This window comes from Mustela nigripes, chromosome 12 (genome assembly GCF_022355385.1).
Source record: "Mustela nigripes isolate SB6536 chromosome 12, MUSNIG.SB6536, whole genome shotgun sequence".
Lineage (NCBI taxonomy): Eukaryota > Metazoa > Chordata > Mammalia > Carnivora > Mustelidae > Mustela > Mustela nigripes.
Genome location: NC_081568.1, coordinates 41,133,138 through 41,153,558, shown reverse-complemented (window position 1 = coordinate 41,153,558; position 20,421 = coordinate 41,133,138). Strand labels below are relative to the sequence as shown.

The window sequence follows — 20,421 nt, the reverse complement described above, 5'->3', positions numbered from 1 at the left end:
AGAAGCAGCACGTACAGCTGGGAGGACAGCGAGCTGGGCATCAGAAGACGGGGGTTCAAATCCCACTGCTTCTCCTAAATACCATATGGTCTGGGACCATGTACCAACACTCTGATCTTTAAGCATCCTGATAAATCAAATGATCCCTGGTCTGAGGGTCTGTAGATGGTTTACACGCCCTCAAACTCCTTCCTTTCTCCTTCCAACCCACCCACCTCTCAAAGTAATCATGATTTCCTCCAGCTCCCCAACTCCCCACTCCCTAATTGGCCCCATGAGTGGGTAGGTGGCTGGGGATCAAGGAAGACAGATACAGGGATGAAGGCAATATGTGAAAGCGGATTTGCTGCAGGATCCTATCAAATCACTCTCTGAGGCTCCATTTCCCCGTCTGTAAAATGGGAATACTCTCCTCCTCTTGCCTACGGCACAGAATTTGATGGGAAGATAAATGGAAATGCCAGATAAGGAAGCCACCTTGCTTTATGCAGGTATTAGAAAGGGGCTTCTAGGGGCGCCTGGGTGGCTCAGTCGGTTAAAGCCTCTGCCTTCGGCTCAGGTCATGATCCCAGGGTCCTGGGATGGGGCCCCGCATCGGGCTCTCTGCTCTGCAGGGAGCCTGCTTCCTCCTCTCTCTCTCTGCCTGCCTCTCTGCCTGCTTGTGATCTGTCTGTCAAATAAGTAAATAAAAATCTTTAAAAAAAAAAAAAGAAAGAAAGAAAGAAAGAAAGAAAGGGGCTTCTATCTGCTTCTGGATCATTTGTACCCTAAGTGCTACCCTGTGGCCTGGGCTTAAGCAGAAAGGACAGAGACGGGAGGGAATGAGAGTAAATGCCAGACACTTTACAAATAGTATCTAATTGCTTAGGACCAAAGCAGGGGTGTCATGAGAGGAAGCCTTCTAAAAACACAGAAACTTAAGGGCCTGCTCTCGAAGATTCTCATTCACCAAGTCTGGGATAGCTCCAGACGTATAATTATTATTTTTTTTAATTACACAGTTGATTCTGATACGCACTCATGGTTGAGAACCACTGATTAGTTCTACCAACCCTGGAAGGTAGGACGTATTAGTATTCCCATGTGGGAGCCGGCTAACTAGAGCACAGAGAGGCCGTCTAACTCCTGGATCACACAGCTAAGATTTGAAGCAGACAGTTTGCTCTCATTAATCATAAGGCTACATAATCTTTTTTTTTTAATGTTATTTTTAAGTAAATTTTAAGGTTTTTTTTTAAAGATTTTATTTTTTAAGTATTTTTTTTAAAGATTTTATTTATTTATTTGGCAGACAGGGATCACAAGTAGGCAGAGAGGAGGGTTGTGGGGGGCTTCGACTAGCTCTGAAGCCCTCCAAACTCCGCTCCTGAGTCCCATTTCCCAGGAGGGACACCCCAGACATAAAGAAGCCTTATGCCAAGGCCACAGGACTGCCTCAAGCAGAGCCAGACCCCAGAGGGATCCTTCGTGGGGCTGGATCCCAGGACCCTGGGCCGAAGGGAGAGACTTAACCCACTGAGCCACCCAGGCGCCCAATTTTTAGTATTTTTAAGTGATCTCCATACCCAACATAGGGCTCAAACTCACGACCCTGAGATCAAGAGTTGCACTGACTGAGCCAGCCAGGTGCCCCAAGGCTACATAATTTCTTGAAACCAGTCTTACATACTTCTGCTACCTCATACAGCCCTGTAAATACAAAAAAGAACATCTCACATTAAGAGACAACATTAACTTTCAAAGAAGCTTTTATGGCTAGACCAATTCCTTATTCACCCAGCGTTACTGGGAGGGGGGATAACTTATGCTCACAGGAAGCGAAGTTTGTAGATAACTCTGGAACTTTCCACTTTTCACTGACTTCCTGTTATAGATGGTAACACCAGAATCTATTTCACTTTCCCGTGCTTCCTCCAAAAGAGAACACTGAACAGAATGTACCTGTCCTTGGGGGTGACCCTGTCTCTATGACCCATGAGCTCATTTGTAACTTCGTATGGCATATTCAGCATCAAGGGGCCTCCTTGCCCCCCAGTGCTGCAGTCCACATGTTTCTGCCTCTGGCAGCACTGTATCCCCCTACCCCTGCCCATCCCATGCCTGCCCAGACACACAGTAACAGAACTGTCATACTGCTCCTGAAGTCATGAGGTGTGGACAGGACCGCCAAGCCTGTAAGAACTGTGTGTAAGCTAAGAGTGAGTTGGCCCTAAGTAAGAAGTGTGAGGGGTGATATTATATAGAATAGGGTCCTTGAGTGGTTTCTGAGCCAGGCGAGACTGATAGGACATCGAGTTAATTAATCCTCTTGGGCACAGAGTGTGGTCACTGTCCCCAAGTGTGCCCTCCGTCCTTCACCTCCCTGTATTTCTTCTTTTCTTCCTCCAGAGTAGAGGCCAGCCACCCCAGGCCCTCTGGAATAAGCAGAGGGGCAAGGGACATAAGGTCCAGTGTAAGGTGCTGGTTTCAATCTCCTTGGAAGATGCGGAAAAATTTGACCAGACACCTCCCAGCATATTCTAAGACTCTGAGGCCTTCCCCAGTTGAACCAGAGCAATGCCCTGGAACAGTCTGGATTCCTAACAGCAGTTTAACATTCTACAAAGACCCGTCCCCGGGAGGCATGTTCTGATAGGGGGTTCTGGAGGCTCCAAAAAATATTTGCCTTTGATTTCTTTGTGTGCAAGGCTTATCTTGGAGACAAGGGCAGTAGGCCCCTTGTGGGGACTGGTACAAAACCTCCCCCAACTCCCCTCACCCACATGTCCTAGCACTGTTGCAAGCAGAGAAAAGGCCTCTGGGGCCAAGCAAACAGTTGGTGAACTTCCTGAAAGAGCAAATAGCATTTTGTTCATTCAGTCAGTCAGTCGACCAATATTTCCTGGGGGCCTACAGTGTACCTGCAGCTGTTAAGCCGGGGGGGGGGGGGGGGGGGGGGATCTGATGGTGACCCAGATGGATGAAGTTCCTTTCCTTAGCGATCTCCGGTCCTTAGTGGGTAAAAGAGAGAACAGGCAAGAATAAACCCATAAACAAAGGTTATCGCAAGCTGGGACCAGAGTTTCACATTTACCAAGGCTCTGGGGAAGGCTGGGGTGGGGACAGTGGGCCCCTATTCCCCACACAAATCCTCCCCCAGAGCGACTCCTCTTCAGCGCCCCTACCTCAACTGTAGGGGTACCGCAGAGCCCCCTGCACTCCGTACCATCTCACCCACATCCCACATCACTTCCGCCCAGCCCCCCCCCAACTGAGGCCAAGTGCAGATGTTACCCATACCCCCTATTCCAGCCCCCTCTCTGAGCCAAGCAGGATTAGCCACACTGCAGGGGTTAAGACTGAGTGCTCAGAGAGGTTAAGACAGTGCCTGAGGCTCAAGTTCCAGCCTTGCCACACTCTCTGCCTGAGGGATGTGGGGTAAGTCACTCATTTTTGGTTTGTCATAGTTCCAACCTCACCGGATGGATTCAACCTGAGGACTTAACAAGATGATGCCCCCAAAGGGCTGTGCCTAGCACCTGGCACGTACCAAGTGGTCATCAAACGTGAGCGGTCTTCTATGAGTACTGCAATTAATAACAATATTAATGAAAACCTTAGCTGATTCCTCATTGCCTGCCAGGTGCAAAGTCCTGACCAGGATGGTCAGAGCTCTCCCCTTGGGCCAAGTTCCTTGTCTATCCTTTGGAGTGGTGGGAGGGCAGGTCTAAACTCAGCAGGGGGACAGAGTACATGAGAGGTCTCTAACAGACTTCGGGATCGCAGAGCAGAAAGGGCACACCTGCAAGAGGGGTAAGGAGAAGAGGCTGCAGCGCTCGTGCCGGGCCGGGAAGGGGTGGGGAGAGGAGACAGATTCCTCATGGGAGGAGTCCTAGTGGCCCCCGGTAAAGGGAAGGAACTGCAGAGTGGCACAACAGCATGACCTCCAAAGTCAGCCTCAACCTACTCAATTGTGAGATGAAGAGTGGGGACTACTAGTGGGGCTCCTAGGAGATGACATGTGACTATGAATAATTTATGTGAATAACTTAGCTCAGGGCCAGACCAAGTACCTTGAAGCCAGCCCCTGATCCCAGGCCCATGTTAAGAATATGGTATTGGGGACGCCTGGGTGGCTCAGTTGGTTGAGCGGCTGCCTTCGGCTCGGGTCATGATCCCGGCGTCCTGGGATCGAGTCCCACATCGGGCTCCTTGCTCGGAAGGGAGCCTGCTTTTCCCTCTGCCTCTGCCTGTCTCTCTGCCTGTGCTCGCTCGCTCTCTCTCCCTCTATCCCTGACAAATAAATAAACTCTTAAAAAAAAAAAAAAATAAAGAATATGGTATTGGTCTATCCCTGCAGCAGGGGATACAGTGTTGTGTGGTCTCCCGCTAGCTGAGGAACAGACTGACAGATGGACAGGCATTTGAGGCCTTGAATGCCAGACCCAGGAGCTCGCCTCAGCAGGCTGTGCAGGGTAAGCTTACAAACATTTTCTGCTGTCGGGGCTACAGCCTGGGATCGCCAGCAGCACCGAGACCCGGTCATCCACAGTGTCAAGGAGCCAAGACAGGGCCCTGGGTACCACTCTTCCTGGGAGGAGGTTGGGACCAGAAATAAAGGCTCCAGCAGCCACGTTGCCAAGGCTGTTTGCCATGGCAACCTCAGGGAGCCACTCGTGGGCCGGCTGCCGCGACTGCTCAGGGCCTGGTTTCTAACGTCTCCTCGCTCTCCCTCTGCTAAATGGCTGTGTTCTGCCAGGCAAGCACAGGGAAAAAACACGGCCGCAGAGCTGCTGGGGAACATCCATCTCAGATGAGCAGGGCTCGCCCGGCTGAGTTCCCAGACAGTGGGTCCCAGACAGCTGAGTGTCTGCCATCCAGAGCCAGCCCTGCCCACGCAGACAGGAGCTCGAAGTCCGGTCCTGCACCTCGGCTAGGTGATCTGAAGCCAATCCTGGTCTGCTCCCAGCGGGTTTCCACACTTCAAGGTAAGGGCACTTGAGTCCGATGGTCTGTAAGGCCCACCCAGCTCCCCTAGAGCTCAATTTTACATGGGTGTTTACATTGTCAATTGGGGTCAGAGAGGTTAAGACACTTGCTCAAGGTCACACAGCCAGTAAGTGGTAGGCGCCTGGATTTAAATCCTTGGCAGTTAAACTCCAAAGGTAAGAGAGCTCTTAACCACTTTCTGATACTTCTCTCTTCAAGTAGCATCTAACTGGATTTGGTTTTCTAAAAGTCAATATTGCGTCCTTGTTAAGGCTGGATGGGATTCCTCTTCAGCTCCCCCAGAAGCACAGGGGGAGAGAAAACACAATACTTTGAATGAGAAACCTCAGGGCCTCAACAGGATCAAGGACCTAGAGCTCAGTGGGAACATAAATGGCAGGCTCTACGAGGTGTGTCCGTTTTCTTACCAACAATGGCCCCTCCTGACTGAACATTCCTAAGCACTTTAAAAGGCATCATCTCAACTAGCCCTGAAGCCCTCCAAACTCCGCTCAGAGTCCCATTTCCCAGGAGGGACACTCCAGACACAAAGAAGCCTTGTGTCAAGGGCACAGGACTGCCTCAAGCAGAGCCAGACCAGACCCCAGGGCTCAAAGCCCTCCCAGCCACCTAAACAAATAATTAGAGCAAATGTTTGTTTTCTTACCTAAAAGACCGAGCAGTAATTACAGGCCTTTGGGGATAATTAATCAATTACCTTAGCCTCCCATTTATAAGTCTCTCTGGTCTCCTACCCTACCCCTGGGCAGCAAATCAGTCCCTGCCCTGAAGAACAGGCAGGGTGCGGGAAAATTTTTAGTAAAGAAAGGGCGGGTGGGGACCCGAGGAAGCCTAGCTGCCATCATGGGCCTACAGACCCTGTGCCCCACCTGGCTGTGGGCTTCAGGTCAGACGTCTCCCCTTGGTCCTGTGAACCCAGGCTTCTGACCGGGCCACCTGGGCAACAGTGTCTCTCTGAACACTATCCACCTGGCTATCCCCCAAAGCGGAGACTACCCCACCACCACCCCCAAGTCCTGATCCTAGGACAGAAAGGATCTGAGAGCCTGGCACATGGACCTCCTCCAGCTAGAATGGCTTCTCTCTGTGCCTCCGTGACCCTCTTCTGGAAAAGGCAGGGGGAGAACGGATCCTCTCCAGCCAGCCTCCCGAGCAGCTCAGGGGCCAGTGTCCCAGGTTAGCCCCTCACGTGCTGCAAAACCCTATGTGTGGACCCAATCCCGGCACGCTTACAAAATGGGGACAACAGAACCAACCTCCTGGCTGTAGGGAGAAACCGTGTGCTAGTACTAAAAAGTCTCTCCACAAATACCCGCCGAGACAGTCACGGATAACACGACGTGGTGTGTGGGTGGATGAACAAGAGTGGCCATGCGTCCAAAATGGCTGAAGCCAGGTGATGGGAGCACAGGAACTCACTACACCATTCTGCACACACACACACACACGCACGCACACGCACGCACACACCCCGCCGCTCCTTCTCTACGTGCTGGCATCTGCCACAGGAACGTGTTTCACATAAAACTCTTCTTCAGAGAGCCTGACATCTAATCATCTAAAACATTCTTCTGTCCCCAAAATCATCTACTTAATGGGTAACCACAGAGTCAGCTCAGGATAAAAATTCTACTTCTTTGCCCTCGCAGGACTGTCAACCGGAGCGCGCAGACCCCAAGGGGACAGGAAGAAGCGTCCACATGAGGGTCAGAGTCAGAGTCAGAACACTTGGTGTTAGGCTCTCCCTAGAGGACAGGTGTGGGGATGGGGAGGGGGGCGGAGCTTCAAGTGCAGGTGAGCTATGAATGCCTTTAAATGGTGGGGGTGGAATGGTGGGGGCGGGGGCGCATATTCCAGGCCTTTCCACAACCATTTATCACACTCCCCCTACTCAGGAACACAGCCAGCTACAGATAACAAAAGGAGGGGCGGTGTCTGCCCTGAAGGGACTCCGGTGTGGGGGGGGAGCACACTCATTCACTCAGAGAAAATGTAGAATGCCTGAATTCCAGGCACTTGTCTATTCACTGTGGGGAGAAAAACGGAGAACAAAAACAGACAAAAACCCTTGCCCTCATGGAGCCTGACAATCCCGAGCGATTCCATAAATGATTAAACTTCATGGGACCTCTACCAGGAAAGATGTCTATTATTTGGTGCTTATTACACGGCACGCACTGTGTTAGGTGCTTTAAATCCAGTCGCCATTGGGTTTGCGTGGACTTCTCACAACAGTTAAATAATGGAAGGGCAGAGAGGTTATGTGACCCACCAAAGGTCTCACAGCCAGCAAAGAGCAGACCCGGGAAGAGGCTGCCCTCCAAGGGAGTGTGGAGGCCAAGCAAAGGACGGAGACAGAAAAGCTCACACTTCCAGGAAGAATATTCATGACACCCATGGGGTGGGCACATCCCAAAGAGAAAGCAGACCCATCAGGATAAAGTGCCTTACTCTCCCGGCTTCAAGTACCCGAAGGCCCTTGAACATCAGGGTTCAAGTTTAGGCTTGAATGTAAAAGTGCTGGACAGCCATGGGTGATGTGTGAGAAAGGGAGTGACATCAGACACGCACTCTAGTAACTGCAGGACTCCCATAGTCGTGAAAGGACAAGGACCTAGACGGGAGGAAGGGGAGAGGAACCGAAAAGCCATTCAATCCAATTGATTGTGCATCAATTGAGTGACACCTGAGTACCTTGGGAGAGAAATGGGAAATGGCCCAGCTCATTCTCTTCCAAATGACTTTATCTGGGTTTCCTTCACCTTCACAGAATAAGAATTATGCTTCCCGTTTTTACATAAAAAAGATCGCAAGGAATTATGCTTCCCTTTTTTGCATAAAAAAGACTGCACGAAGGGGAGTTTGCATTATACTTAATCCTGCCCTTCTAAAGGACGTTCAAAGAGAATTTCAAGTTTCCTCAGCAGCCGACTGGCTGCTCCTCGTTTTACCTACATTTAAGTCTCAACCCTAAGAGCTAGTGCCTATGATCCCCATTTCAGAGACTGAGACACTGAGGCCTAGAGAAGCAGAGGGCCTATGAGTTGTCTTCTCTCTGTGCAATGCTCCTTCCTTTGCTTGAGGTGCTAGAAATACGGTGCACAGAAACAGAGTAGCCCCTGCCTTCTGAGCTTGGAGTCATGTGGTCCCGGAACCGGGCCTCTGATCCTGGATATTCTACTCACTCCAAAGCAGGGTAGCAAGTAGGGTATGTGCAGCAAGCCAATGAGTTCTCTGAAACTGTCAAATCCTCCTCTCTAAAATGGTAACAGTCATGGCACCTTCACTTTGTAGAATCTTTACAAGGATAAAATGCAACCATGCAAAAAGGCTTGGTGGTGCACATGGTATCTATAAAGGGGGCTCTAATGTGGAGGACCATGCGGGAGGAGCTAGCTGTGAACACTGCAATGCTCACATTATGACCTCACTTCCAAGCCCAAGCCCCCATTTGCAAGGCTGCTTCTGACTCAAACCAGTATCCCTTCTATTATTCCAGAGAGAGAGGGAAAAGGGTGACTCATCCCCCAGCAATGGCGGTGGAGCTTCTGGCTGGCCTGCACCAGCTGGGGAGAGCAGAGCCCCAAGGTGAAGGGGAAGTTAGGAGCCCCCAGGGCCCTGCTGCTGGGCCATCGCCTCTCTGGGTTCATCCTCACCATCAGTACCAGCCAGGGAGCCCCAGTGAGAGGGGAGCCCCTGCTTCAGGTACAGGAGGCCAACAAACCTGTCCCCTTCTGGGCTCAGGTCTGAAGAAGTTACGCCCCCTGTTCTCACACAGGTGGAGGGTGGGCAAAGACAGCCAGCCAAGGCGACCCTTCCACCTGCCCCTCCAGAGCCAGGAACTTTGGCTTAGAAAACAAGTTAGCCCCAGCTTCAGGGGCTGTGGGAACAGCAGCACTGCAGACCCAGGAACTGGACACTAGATGTTCAAGCCACCTGCCCAGTTCTCTGGGTGAGGGGCCCCTTCTGAGTACTCGGATCCAGTTTCAGAATAATAGGGGGACAGGATCCCAAATGAAAAATGGGCCAAATTCACAAACATGACATTTCACAGAACAGAACCAAAGTGGCCCATAATTATGGGGTGGGGGAGGGGGGGTGGGAAGCATCACAAATGATCAAAGAAATGCACATTAAAACAAAAGGGTAAAAGAATTTATTGATGAACAGACTGGCAAAAATGAAAAACAATTAAAATATCAAGAGTTATTTGGCTACAGGGAACCAGGCATTCCCACACAACGCTGGTTAAGTGTGTAAATTAGCACAATTCTTCTAGAAGGCAATCCAGAAATGTGTTTACCAAAAGCCTGCAAAGTTCCTTTGACAGAGTAATTTCACTTCTAGGAATTTCAATGAAGGAAAGAAGACATATGCAGAGACATTCGTTTAACGTGGCTTACAAGCACAACAGAAATTATAAACAAATTAAATGACTAACAACAAAGGGCTGATTAAATACATTGTGGTTCAACCCTCAATAAAATACTATATAACCATTCAGATATTAAGACATGAAGTAGAGTATTTATTGATGTGGAAAGACAATCACAGCATATTGTCTGGAGGAGAAAAAAAGCAATACAACAGTATGATTCCAAGTTACAATGAATATATAATGAAAGACTTCATTTTTGTGTGACCAAAAGAATCCATAGGAATCGATAGGAAAGAAAAGTCTGGAAATATATATAAAAATTAATAGTGGTTACCTCTGGATAAGATTACATGTTTTCAATATTTTCTTTATGCTTGCCAGTATTTTCTAACTCTACTATTAAATATGTTTCAGTGATAAGAGATTAGACCACATGATTTATAAAGTTGCTGCCTACTCTGACATTTGGGGCATCTATGGCTATGTCCCAAGTGACTTCAAAAAACCCATATTTAGTGTGGGCTTACTGTGTGGCCTCTGAAGCCAAAGTCATGGCCCACAGCTATAGCTTTCTGCATTCCTCTCTACCCATACTCAATGCCCAGCTGTCTCAGGGCCACCCTGGCCTCTTCCCCTGTCTGTAATTCACATGCCTAGCCAAGGGCTGAGCAAAGGAACTCAGCATGGTGGCAGGTGCCATGGGGGCACAAAGAGATAAAAGGCACCACTCTAGCTCCAGACTCCTACTGGGCCACAGGACTCACATACAAAAAAGTACTTGGTTGCATAACATAGACTAAGAAAACCAAAAGAAAGAGAAAGCAGGGCAAGCTGGGAAAGGAAGGCCTGCTGGAGAAGGCCACGCAGGAATGGGGGTAAGGGCACTGGAGGAAAGGGGCACAGGCTGGGCAAAGGTGAAGCCAACCCAAAGTCCTCTGGGAGACATGCCCCAAACCTGTCCAAGAAACTTTCACAATCCCTGGTCTGCAGAATTTCTGAACTTTGGCCTGAATGGGTAAAAGTTAAGTCTCCTAAACAGAATTCCTCGCTCTATCTGACTCTGGATTAGCCAGTGAAGACAAGCCTTTCTGATAAAGACAATAAATTACCTTTTTATTCACTTTCCCCACCACTTCCTAGGGGGAGATGGAGGGGAGGGTCAGGGAGGGATTGGAGGAGGAGGAGTCGTCACCGGAACACCCAGACATCTCACATGCAAGCACTGCTCACCCCCACCACCTCGACCTGGTCTTCTCTTCGGCAACACCAGCCCCATTTGACAGATGGGAGGAAAGGAGGCTTGGAGAGTTAAAATGGCTTGCTCCGGGGTCACCCAGCCAGAGAGTGGGGAAGGCGACTCCACTCAGGCCTTCTGACTCCAAGTCCAGTGCTATTTCGAGGTAACACACAGGACCTGGAGTCAGGAGCCCTGGGTGGCTCTGTCACCCGCTGGCTGCGTGGTCCTGTACAAAGCCGCTCACCCCTCGCAGCCTCTATCCCCAACTGTAAAATGAGGAGGCACGTGATGGCCCGCCCAGGTCCTCTTCCGGCTGGGCTCTATGAACCTTCTAGGGGTGGCTGCAAAGCTCCCCTATCAATTACATTTCCCAAGTTGGGCCGGCAAAGATCACCGGAGGAGCCTCAGCCTGTCACGTGGTTAAATAAAAAAAGCAAACGTCCCAGATTAACTTTCACTGCGCTGCTTCTGCTGACACCTGATTACCCAATTTTCTAGTTTCCTTGGGTGAAATATCCCTGCAGAGTAAGCCCGCTGAGCGCCTAAGAGGACAAATAGTTAATTATTGGTGAGCCAAAGAACAACAAAAATGGAGCTAAAACTAGGGTCCAGAACGGACAGCTCCTGCTAGGGGTCCCTGAACAAGTCTCCAGCTATCTCAGGCTTCCTTCACCGGAGTCTCAGTCCAGAGGTTTGGAGCCCCCCACACACACCCCCCAGGCAAATGGGAGGGCTGAGGACAGAACTTTCCCAGGGGAAACTCGGTCCCACCCGCACCCAGTCCCTCTAGCCCCGGCTGCCGGACAGGGGTAGAGGGTGGGGGCACAGGGGACGCTGGACGAGAGACGGGCAGCAGGGCGGTGGTGGTACTGGGGCTGGGATCTGCCATCCGAGCAGACGTGGGCGCGGGGCTGGCGACGGCGCCCGGTGACCGCCGCGGGAGCTCCACTGCAGTTTCGTCAGAGGTAAAGGTACGCGCCTGGCGCGCGCGGCGTGTGCACACAAACACACACACCCGCGCGCGCAGACCGCTCATCACACACTACCCCCCCGGCCCGAAGAATGCGCGATCACACGCCACCACCCCTTCGGCCCCCGCCCCGAAACCACTCCAGCACGCCCGCCACCGACCACGAGGCCCCGCGGCTCCCTGACGCATGGATGTCTGCAGCGAGCGAGGGCCGTCCCTCTCCGGAGCGTGGCGGGCTTCCTCTCGGCGACACCCGCCACGCCGCGCCGTCCCAGCCGCCAGCCGGGAGTCGCCGCCCGGAGCTGAACGTCTCGGCTTGCTGCGTCCCCTCCAAGTCGCGTCTCACGGCTGGGAGTCAGCTTGCAAGCCTCTCCCCGCCCACCCGGTCCCATGACAGCTGCTGCCGCCCAAAGACAGGCAGATTATAACAAGAAGCAAAGTTTCCCTCTCTCTCCACCCACCGCCCGCCCCCCCTCCGCCTTCCCCCTCCCTTCCAGTGTTATGCAAAACGAGCCGGCACCCGGCGCTCCGACTCCAGGTACCAAACCAGCCCTCGCGAGCCGCGCCCGGTTCCGCCCGGCGGCCCCTCTCCGCGTCCAGCGGTGCGCCCGCATCCGGGGTCTCCTTCTCACCTCCGCCGCATCCCCAGCCTCCCGGCCACCCGCAGCCAGACGCCCAGAGAAAAAACCCTAACTATGAGGCCAAACTTTATGCTTGCAACAGGCATGGGGTGGGGAAAACCAAGGAAGGGGTGGGGGGCGCACACGCCTTGTGCGGGCATTTTCGGTGGCGGCTTGTCCCAGGAGCAGCCCCCCCCACCTCGTCTCTAAGTCATCAGCGCCCTCGCAAACACACCCCCCCCCACCCCGGCACACCAAAGCACCCTCTCCTGTCACGCGCGTGTCGCCGGTGGGGCTCCCAGGCGCAGCCAGAGCCCGGGACGCCGCCTCGCGTTCCCTTCCCCCAGCATCGCCGAGCGCGCACCGGGGCCGCGCGCCGCAGGGGGACCCAGGCGCCCCCAGACAGTCTTTCCACCCCCATCCTGCCGTGCTTTCCTCCCGGGGGGCTCCGCCGGTAGCGAAACCAGGAAGATTCTATCTCCGCCGGCATGTCCACGTGCCCCGCAGCCCCCTAAGCCCTTAGCCGGCAACTGGCAGGAAACTCCGCGCTGCGGGCGCCGACGGGGAGCCGCGGGGGGCCAGCAGCAGCACGCGGGGTACGGGAGACCCGAGGACCAGGGCACTCCGGGGACGGGGACAGGCGCCTGAGCCCGGGCCCCAAGTCCACGTGAAAGTACGGCAGCAAGTGCCGGGAGTCTGAGGGCGCGCCTCCGGCACCCAGGGCCAGCCTCAGGGTCCCCCACACCTTGGCGCTGCTCCACCTCCCCAAGGAAACGCGGTACCCCCCACCTCTGCTGGCGGGGGGAGCGGAATCCAAGCGAGCGAGGCTAGACCCTCCCCGGCGGCCGTAGCGGCCCCCCCGCCCCGGCTTGGGGGGGGGGGGGGGGGGGGCTCCGACTCCCTGCCTCTGTAACAGAGCATCGCAGGGCGCATGGAAGGGGGGCTCTGCAGCGGGCACCCCCGTTCCCCCCAATGCGCCCACCGCTGCCTCCCGGCCTCCGCGGCTGCGGCGGCAGCCCCCGCAGCTCAGCACCCCTGGTCCCAGGCCCACGGCCCCTGCTGGACGTACCTGCGTGTCGGCGAGATAGTTGAGGAAGAAGGAAGAGAGCTCTTCGTCCAGCAGCGCGCCGCAGTCGTTCCCCGCCATCTTCCAGCCGCGGCTGCAGCGTGCGGCGCAGTCAGCGCCGAGCCGGCCGGGGGGAGGGAGCGAGGGAGGGAGGGAGGGAGGCGGGAGGAGGGAGCGAGGCCGGCGGGAGGCGGAGGGCGGAGCTCAGGCCCGGGCTGCCGCAGGGCCGCTGGCTGCGGGGGCGGGGCCGCGCGGTGCCCGCGCGAGCCGGGGGTCGGGCCCCCACTTTCCTGCGCCACGTCTGTCTCCGCGGTCCTTGCCCGCAGCCCACGGCCGGGAGGAAAGCGCCCGCAGCCGGGTGACGATGCCCCAGACAGCCGCCCGATGCCTGCGCAGCAATGCGGGCAGCCCCCTGCTCCTGCCGGAGCGAATCACGTTGCGTTAGCGCTGGGCGGGTCCTTTGAGACAACCTGCTTCTGCACAGCTGGGGAAACTGAGGCCGGAGAAGGTAGACTGTATGTGAAGTCACGGTGCATGTCAGTGGCAGGAAGACAAAGCTCAGGTCTGACTGCCCCAACGATTCCAGTTTCTCTACCTGAGCTGCAAGCCCAGAGAGGGAGGAACACCATAGGTCAAAGGTAGAGAAATCAGGGAAGGCTCAAAGAGGGGGTGGCCTTTTTTTTCCCCTTTACCTCGAAGGACGCATTGATCCATATTCTGTTAAGTTTGACCGTTTCCCTCAAGTTTTCCTTCACTCCCCTACCGCCCCCCCCGCCCCCCACCAAACTTCAATGACTTATGTTACCATGGCCCACAATAACTTGAGGTGCCCAAGCTCCTGTCGGCTTCCCCAGGCCCCCTGGCCTCCCAGTTCCTTCGATGAACCATTTCACAACGGGCTTACACACACAGAGTTCTGTCCCCTGCACAGAGCCCATTCACCTAGTAACGTCAGCGTATCCTTCCCTACTGCCACTCAGACAGTCAATCCATTCCTTCTCTCCACACCCGCCCCCCGGCCCCCAACCCTGGGTGTCATGGGCTTAACTCTGCAGACCTTTCCCTTAAAACACAGGCCACAGCTGCCATTTTACATTTGTTCCCATGAAGATTAGATCTTACTAGACTCTAAGACCCATGAAAGCAGGGAATGAATCTGCTTTGCATTTGCTGTGTCTCCAGTGCCTGGCACATAGTAGGTGCTTAATAAATACTGTGCTAACTGTAAAACCCAGAGGATTAGGATTCCCCACCACTGGCACCACACACTGAACAGATAAGAAAACTGCTCAGAGTCAGTGGTGCCAGGACCAGACTCCTGACTGCAACCTTGAACTCTCACCATCATGCCCTCCTGTTTGTTTGCCAGGCAGCAGATGAGGGCACCGCCTGAATAAAGGCATAAAGGCGGGAAGATTTAGGCCTATTTCATTGGGCACGCCTGCCTCCTGCTCTCCTCCCCTCTGGCACTCCAGAGGGCTGCTCCACCCGGCCCACCCTGCGTGGGCTCCCTCCCAGCCAGAGGAGGAAACGGGGAGAGTCCTCAGTCCACCTGCTCAGACTTGAACACCAGAGCAAGAACTTCCTTCTTTTCCAGTCTGAGGTTCCCAGAACCGCAGGGCGTGATTTCACTCTTTGGGCTTTAGGCCAGCGGGCTTTTAAGGAACAATGATTCCCAACAGAGAGCCTCCATCTAGCCTTGGACCACTAGCCTGGGAGTCAGGTGTCCTGGATCCTGGGCCAGCCCTGCTATATCTTGTCTCCATATTGGGCAACTCAAGAAGTCAAGAGCATGGGCTCCCTGGTCAGACTGCCCAATGTTGAACCTTTGCAAGTCATCTAGTTTCAGGCCTCGATTTCCTCATCTGCATCAGTGAGGATCATAGAATTACGTACTTCATAGAGATGTTATGATGATTGAAGAGGTAATATATGCAAAATGCTTGGCCCAGTGCCTGACCTCACAGAAAAAAGAGCTACACTCTGTTCCTCTGTTTCTTTGTCTATAAAAATGAGGGTAACATGCATGTCCCTTGAAGGAACTGGCCAGTGTTCCTTTCCTTACTTCCAGCACTCATGGGCTGCAGGCTGCCTTGGACTCCAGTAAGTCCAGATTTGAATCTTGGTCCTCCCTCAAAAATGTGTTATTGGCTATTTGCTTAACCTCTCTGGGGCACAGTTTCTTCCCTATAGGGTTCCTATGAGGGTGGCCAGAATCTGTGCACATAAAACAAGTGGCTGGGCCCTGCCCCTGGTGACTAGGAGAGTTCCTCACCCCTCATCATCATCACCACCATCACCAAGGTCATCACCATTGGCACGGTGGGCTTTGCTGCTACTGCCCATGGACCCCAGCCAGAGCCCTGCAGGCCTGTTTCCCGAGATGTCCCTACCCGATCCAGTATGGCCCATGACTACTGCTGAGCCCCTTGTCTCTGAGAAGCCAGACCTGGAGAGTCCCCAAGGCTTTGGCCTTGCAGAGCTGCAGTACCAGACAGGGCCTCCCAAGGAAGGCCTCAACAGCGCTCACCCAGAGCAGCTTTTGTCTTTAAAACTCTGGTGTTGAAGGAACAGCCGTAAATGGACCCGCTTCAGGGACTTTCTCACCAATTCCTGTGTTCTCAGAACAAGCTTCTGGCTGGCAAGCAACTCAGGTGAGAAGACGCCCCACCTGAGATAATGTCACTTTCTTTTCAAGAGTATTCCAGGGGTGCCTGAGTGGCTCAGAGGGTTAAAGCCTCTCCCTTTGGCTCAGGTCATGATCCCAGGATCCTGGGATCGAGCCCCGTGTCAAATAAATAAATAAAATCTTAAAAAAAAAAAAAAAAGTATTTCAAAATGCTTTCATCAGAGGCCACCTACAGAGTTCAGCCTCTTCACCCTCTCTGGTCCACAGAGGAATGTCAAGTTCTTTTTTTTTTTTTTAATTTTATTTATTTATTTGGCAGACACAAGTAGGCAGAGAGGCAGGCAGAGAGAGAGGGAAGCAGGCTCCCTGCTGAGCAGAGAACCCAACGTGGGGCTAGATCCCAGGATCCTGGGATCATGATCTGAGCCAAAGGCAGAGGCTTTAAACCCACTGAGCCACCCAGGCGCCCCAGAATGTCAAGCTCTTCACTGAATATAGAAGTCCTCCAGAAACCTAAGGAGCTAGGTGTGATCTTGTGCAGTTCCCTTACCCTCTGTCAGGCTGTTTCCTTTAAGCAAAGGAGGCTGTTTCCCTTTAAATCAAAAGAGCTGAGTTAAATGAACCTCTACTAAGCCCTACAGCCAAAATACACTGTCGTTTATAGGTATCAGCCCAAACCGAGCTTTTCCACACTGCACAGGTGCAAGGTGCCTAAGTGTGTATGGTCTCAGCTTCTTTGCAACAGCCCAGAGGAGCCTGCCTTCTCATGTCCAGTTTCCAGCAGAGGAACCTAAAGCATACGAGGGACTGAAGTGATCGGCTCAAGAACAAGAAGTTAGGGACACAGCTGAGATCTAAACCCAAGCCCGTATCTGGTCCAAGCCACAGACCCTTGAAAGGAATTGAGAAACACCCCACCACCACCACCAGCTAACCACTCCCAAGAAGCTGGAACAGTGGCACATTTCTTATTTTATGACTTCCAAATGAAGGGCAATAATAATGCCAAACTTGGACTTCATGTGGCTCACTCCTATCTGCTCTGCCTTTTTATTGGCCCTGACTCTCCCGAGATAAGTGAAAGTTTGCCTTGCACACACACCAGGCAAAGCCCAGGTTCGTCCAGGCTCCACAGAAATGGCTCCACCAAAATGAACCTTTTTCTCTTGACTATTACAGTCACTACTGACAAATGCACCAAATTAAAAACATCAGCATTTTCTCCCTTCTGATAGTAGAAGAATGCTTTATTCTGTATGCTATAACCATAGAATGCTATAACCATGTCTCAAAATCGGGAGGGCATGACAGTCACCTGGGCTCTGTTACCAGAGATTACAATACAGTAGACCAGGAATCTGCATTTAAGAGGCTCTTCTAGATGACTTTCCTGCAAGAAACTGCCCATCACTCAACTGATATTTAATGAGCACCTACTATGTGCAAGGCACTGTGCTGAGCACCGTGGATAAATCAGTGAACTTGGTTGTATTCTATGCACGATGAGTATGTAGTGAATTTTTGTTGAAAGAGCAAGGGAGCTAGGACATGGGTCTTGATAATCACTGAGGTTTCCTGCCAGCCAGCCACCCACAACTCTGTGATTCTATGAACCAGACCAGGGAGTTAGAAACACACCTATTTTCCAGTTTCTGTCCAGGAGGCAGAAACTGGAGCCAACAGGAACTAGAAAGGCTCATGCTTTGTATTGTTAATTCTGAGAACCATCTCCACCTTTCACTGAACACAGATCTTTAGAGAAGCAGCGGGGCAGTGGAGAGCGTGTTATCCTGCTTCACTGTTCAGGTAGGAGAACATGGCCAAGGCCACAGAGCCCTTCAGTGGCAGAGCCGGAACTGGAAGCCAGGGCTGTGGACTGTGTGTCCCAGGGGCTTTCTCTGCGGGGCGGGGGGGGGGGGGGGTGCTTATAAAGACCTCACCCACATGGTGTCATTCTCAGGTCTCAGAGCTGGGGGTGCGGGTCTTTGGCACTTGAAAATCCATCATAAACAAGGCATTTCCGGCATTAGTCAATGCCCTCTTCTTCCTGTAGGGGTAGCCTGTATGCTTTGGGGCTACATTTAGCAGACCTCTCTCTCTTTCTTTCTTTTTTTTTTTTAAAGAGGGGATTTTTTTTTTTAAGATTTTATTTATTTCTTTGAGAAAGAGACAGTTGGAGAGAACATGAGAGGGGAGAAGGTCAGAGGGGGAAGCAGACTCCTCATGGAGCTGGGAGCCCAATGCGGGACTTGATCCCAGGACTCCAGGACCATGACCTGAGTCAAAAGTCATAACCAACTGAGCCACCCAGGAGCCTGGATCTCTCTTTTGTGTGTTATGATGATTAAAAGACTTCCAGGTCAACCAATGTGGGGCATTAAACAGCCAATGTATTGTCAGCTACTGCTGTCTCTCTCGTGTGCGAAGGCTGTATTTCATTCACCCTCCTCAGTCTCGTAAATAGGTGCTGAGCATGGGAACAACAGATCAGGGGAGGGATAGAAATGTGCTTCCTCCTCATCTGCCCACAGAGTAAAAAGATCCTTACGCCCATTTGCTAGATGTTAAAACAAAGGCTCATAAATGTGAAGGTTACTTTGTTTTGTTTTGTTTTTACAGAGAGTAAATTCTACCAGCTTGTTATATGTGTAGCAGAACAGCAACATTTAAAGAGGCAGCCGCCCAACACTAAAGGGCACCATCTAAATTTAGTATCCCTCTCAAATAAGGCAAGCAGATGGCAAGACCCAAGGACCTGTTCTTTACACTCTGTCACTTACTGGTTTTGGGACCTTGTGAAAATGACCCCTTGGCGAGGATCATCCTATCCATCTTGCCTGATATAGAATTTTGTGAAGATCTAAACAAACAACGAAGGACTTTGTGTGTTACATTCATTATCCTAAGTCATGAATAGGGGTCTGTCTGGGATTTATTCCAGGGGTCTGATTCAAAAGCTGGGAAAACTACAGAAAGGTGTTTACATATACTTTGATTCAACAGATATTTTTAGAAGCTGCCAGGGGCCAGGCACTGTGCTACAGGCCCACAAATGGGAACCATGATACAGTCCTTGTTCTTGTATAACTCACAGCTCTGATCTTACCATGTGCAGGGGAGAGAAGTCAACATGCAGTTCGCCAGGGTGTGATAGGTTCTTTAACAAATAGGGATGCTGGGGACACCTGAGTGGCTCAGTGGGTTAAGCCGCTGCCTTCGGCTCAGGTCATGATCTCAGGGTCCTGGGATCGAACCCCACATCGGACTCTCTGCTCAGCGGGGAGCCTGCTTCCTCCTCTCTCTCTGCCTGCCTCTCTGCCAGCTTGTGATCTCTCTCTGTCAAATAAATAAATAAAATCTTTAAACAAACAAACAAACAAACAAACAAATAGGGATGCTGGAGACTGGAGGGGCTGGGAGAAGAGCCTGGGGGAGAGCTGGGGCCCTGAACCAAGGCAATGAAAGTAGCAAGAGGGATATGAAGGAGTGGTTGGGTGAAAGCTGCATTTTAGACCAATAGGGTTCGGTCATAGGTAGGAAATGATGGGGAAATTGTAGGATACCCAGTTTCTGGCTTCAGTGGGTGATGGATCTTAGAGGAGAGGGAACTCAGAGGGAAGTCTCCCAAGGGAGGATCTTGGGGGAGGGGTCTATTCAATTCTACATCCCAGTCACCAAGAGTAGACAAAAGCTCTCCCATGCGCGGAGAGCTGTGGCCAAAGATGCTCCCTGCAGCACTGGTAATTATGGTAAAAAGAGAAGGGCTCTAGAAAAATGAGCGCTGGTGAGATCACATAATGGAGTATTAGACAATAGTGAAAATCAATAACATCTTCATGAATCCACATAGATTAATCACAAAAACAATAAGGGAGACAAGCCAGGCTAAGGATAGTGTCTGATGCCGCTTACATAATATTTTGAAGTACCTCAGATAATACTCCATAATGTTGGTCAATACATGTAGATGAAGTGAGAGCATAAACATGGGACAGCAAAGACACAGATAGCTTTTAGGAAAGTGACAGGGGTCATCAGGGGGCATCGGGGCTGGCTTCAGGAGTGTGAGACACGTGCAGTCTCACTGTGCCACTTGCTTAGAGAGCATGGCTGAATGCTCCACTGTCGTGGTCTCAAAATTCATTATTATTTTTGAATAAAAGTTCCTGCATTTTCACTTTGCACTGGGCCTTGCAGGTTCTGTAGCTTTTCTTGGGAGATTAGAGTCCATTGCATAGAAGAGAGCTCCAATTATTCCTGTAATGGTTTATTTTCTTGAAAAAAAATCCCAAAGTATACTTTTAAAGTGTCAATTTTGGTTAAACCTGCACAGCGTATTGTTCCTATGCTTTTCTGTACGTTTGAAATATTTTATAACAACTGAAGAGGCATTTATGTATATACAGTTTATTTACATGATGAAATACTCTGCAGAAGGCAGAAGAAAGCCATATGGAAAATGTATGGGAAAAATGTATAATATTAAGTGAAACAAGGTTATAAAAATGTTTATGAAATGCTTATAGCTCTGT

At 51.8% G+C, this 20,421-nt stretch overlaps 1 protein-coding gene across 1 annotated transcript in view; it reads right to left on the bottom strand.

The window, feature by feature from the left end:
* Positions 1–13,382, bottom strand: part of PPARGC1B (PPARG coactivator 1 beta) — a 111,202-nt gene extending 97,820 nt beyond the window's left edge. Inside the window, exon 1 of the mRNA XM_059417141.1 lies at positions 13,264–13,382. Within this exon, the coding sequence (XP_059273124.1) occupies positions 13,264–13,341 (78 nt within the window). The 5' untranslated portion in view covers positions 13,342–13,382. The remainder of the gene's footprint in view (positions 1–13,263) is intronic.
* Between the last annotated feature and the right edge of the window lie 7,039 nt (positions 13,383–20,421).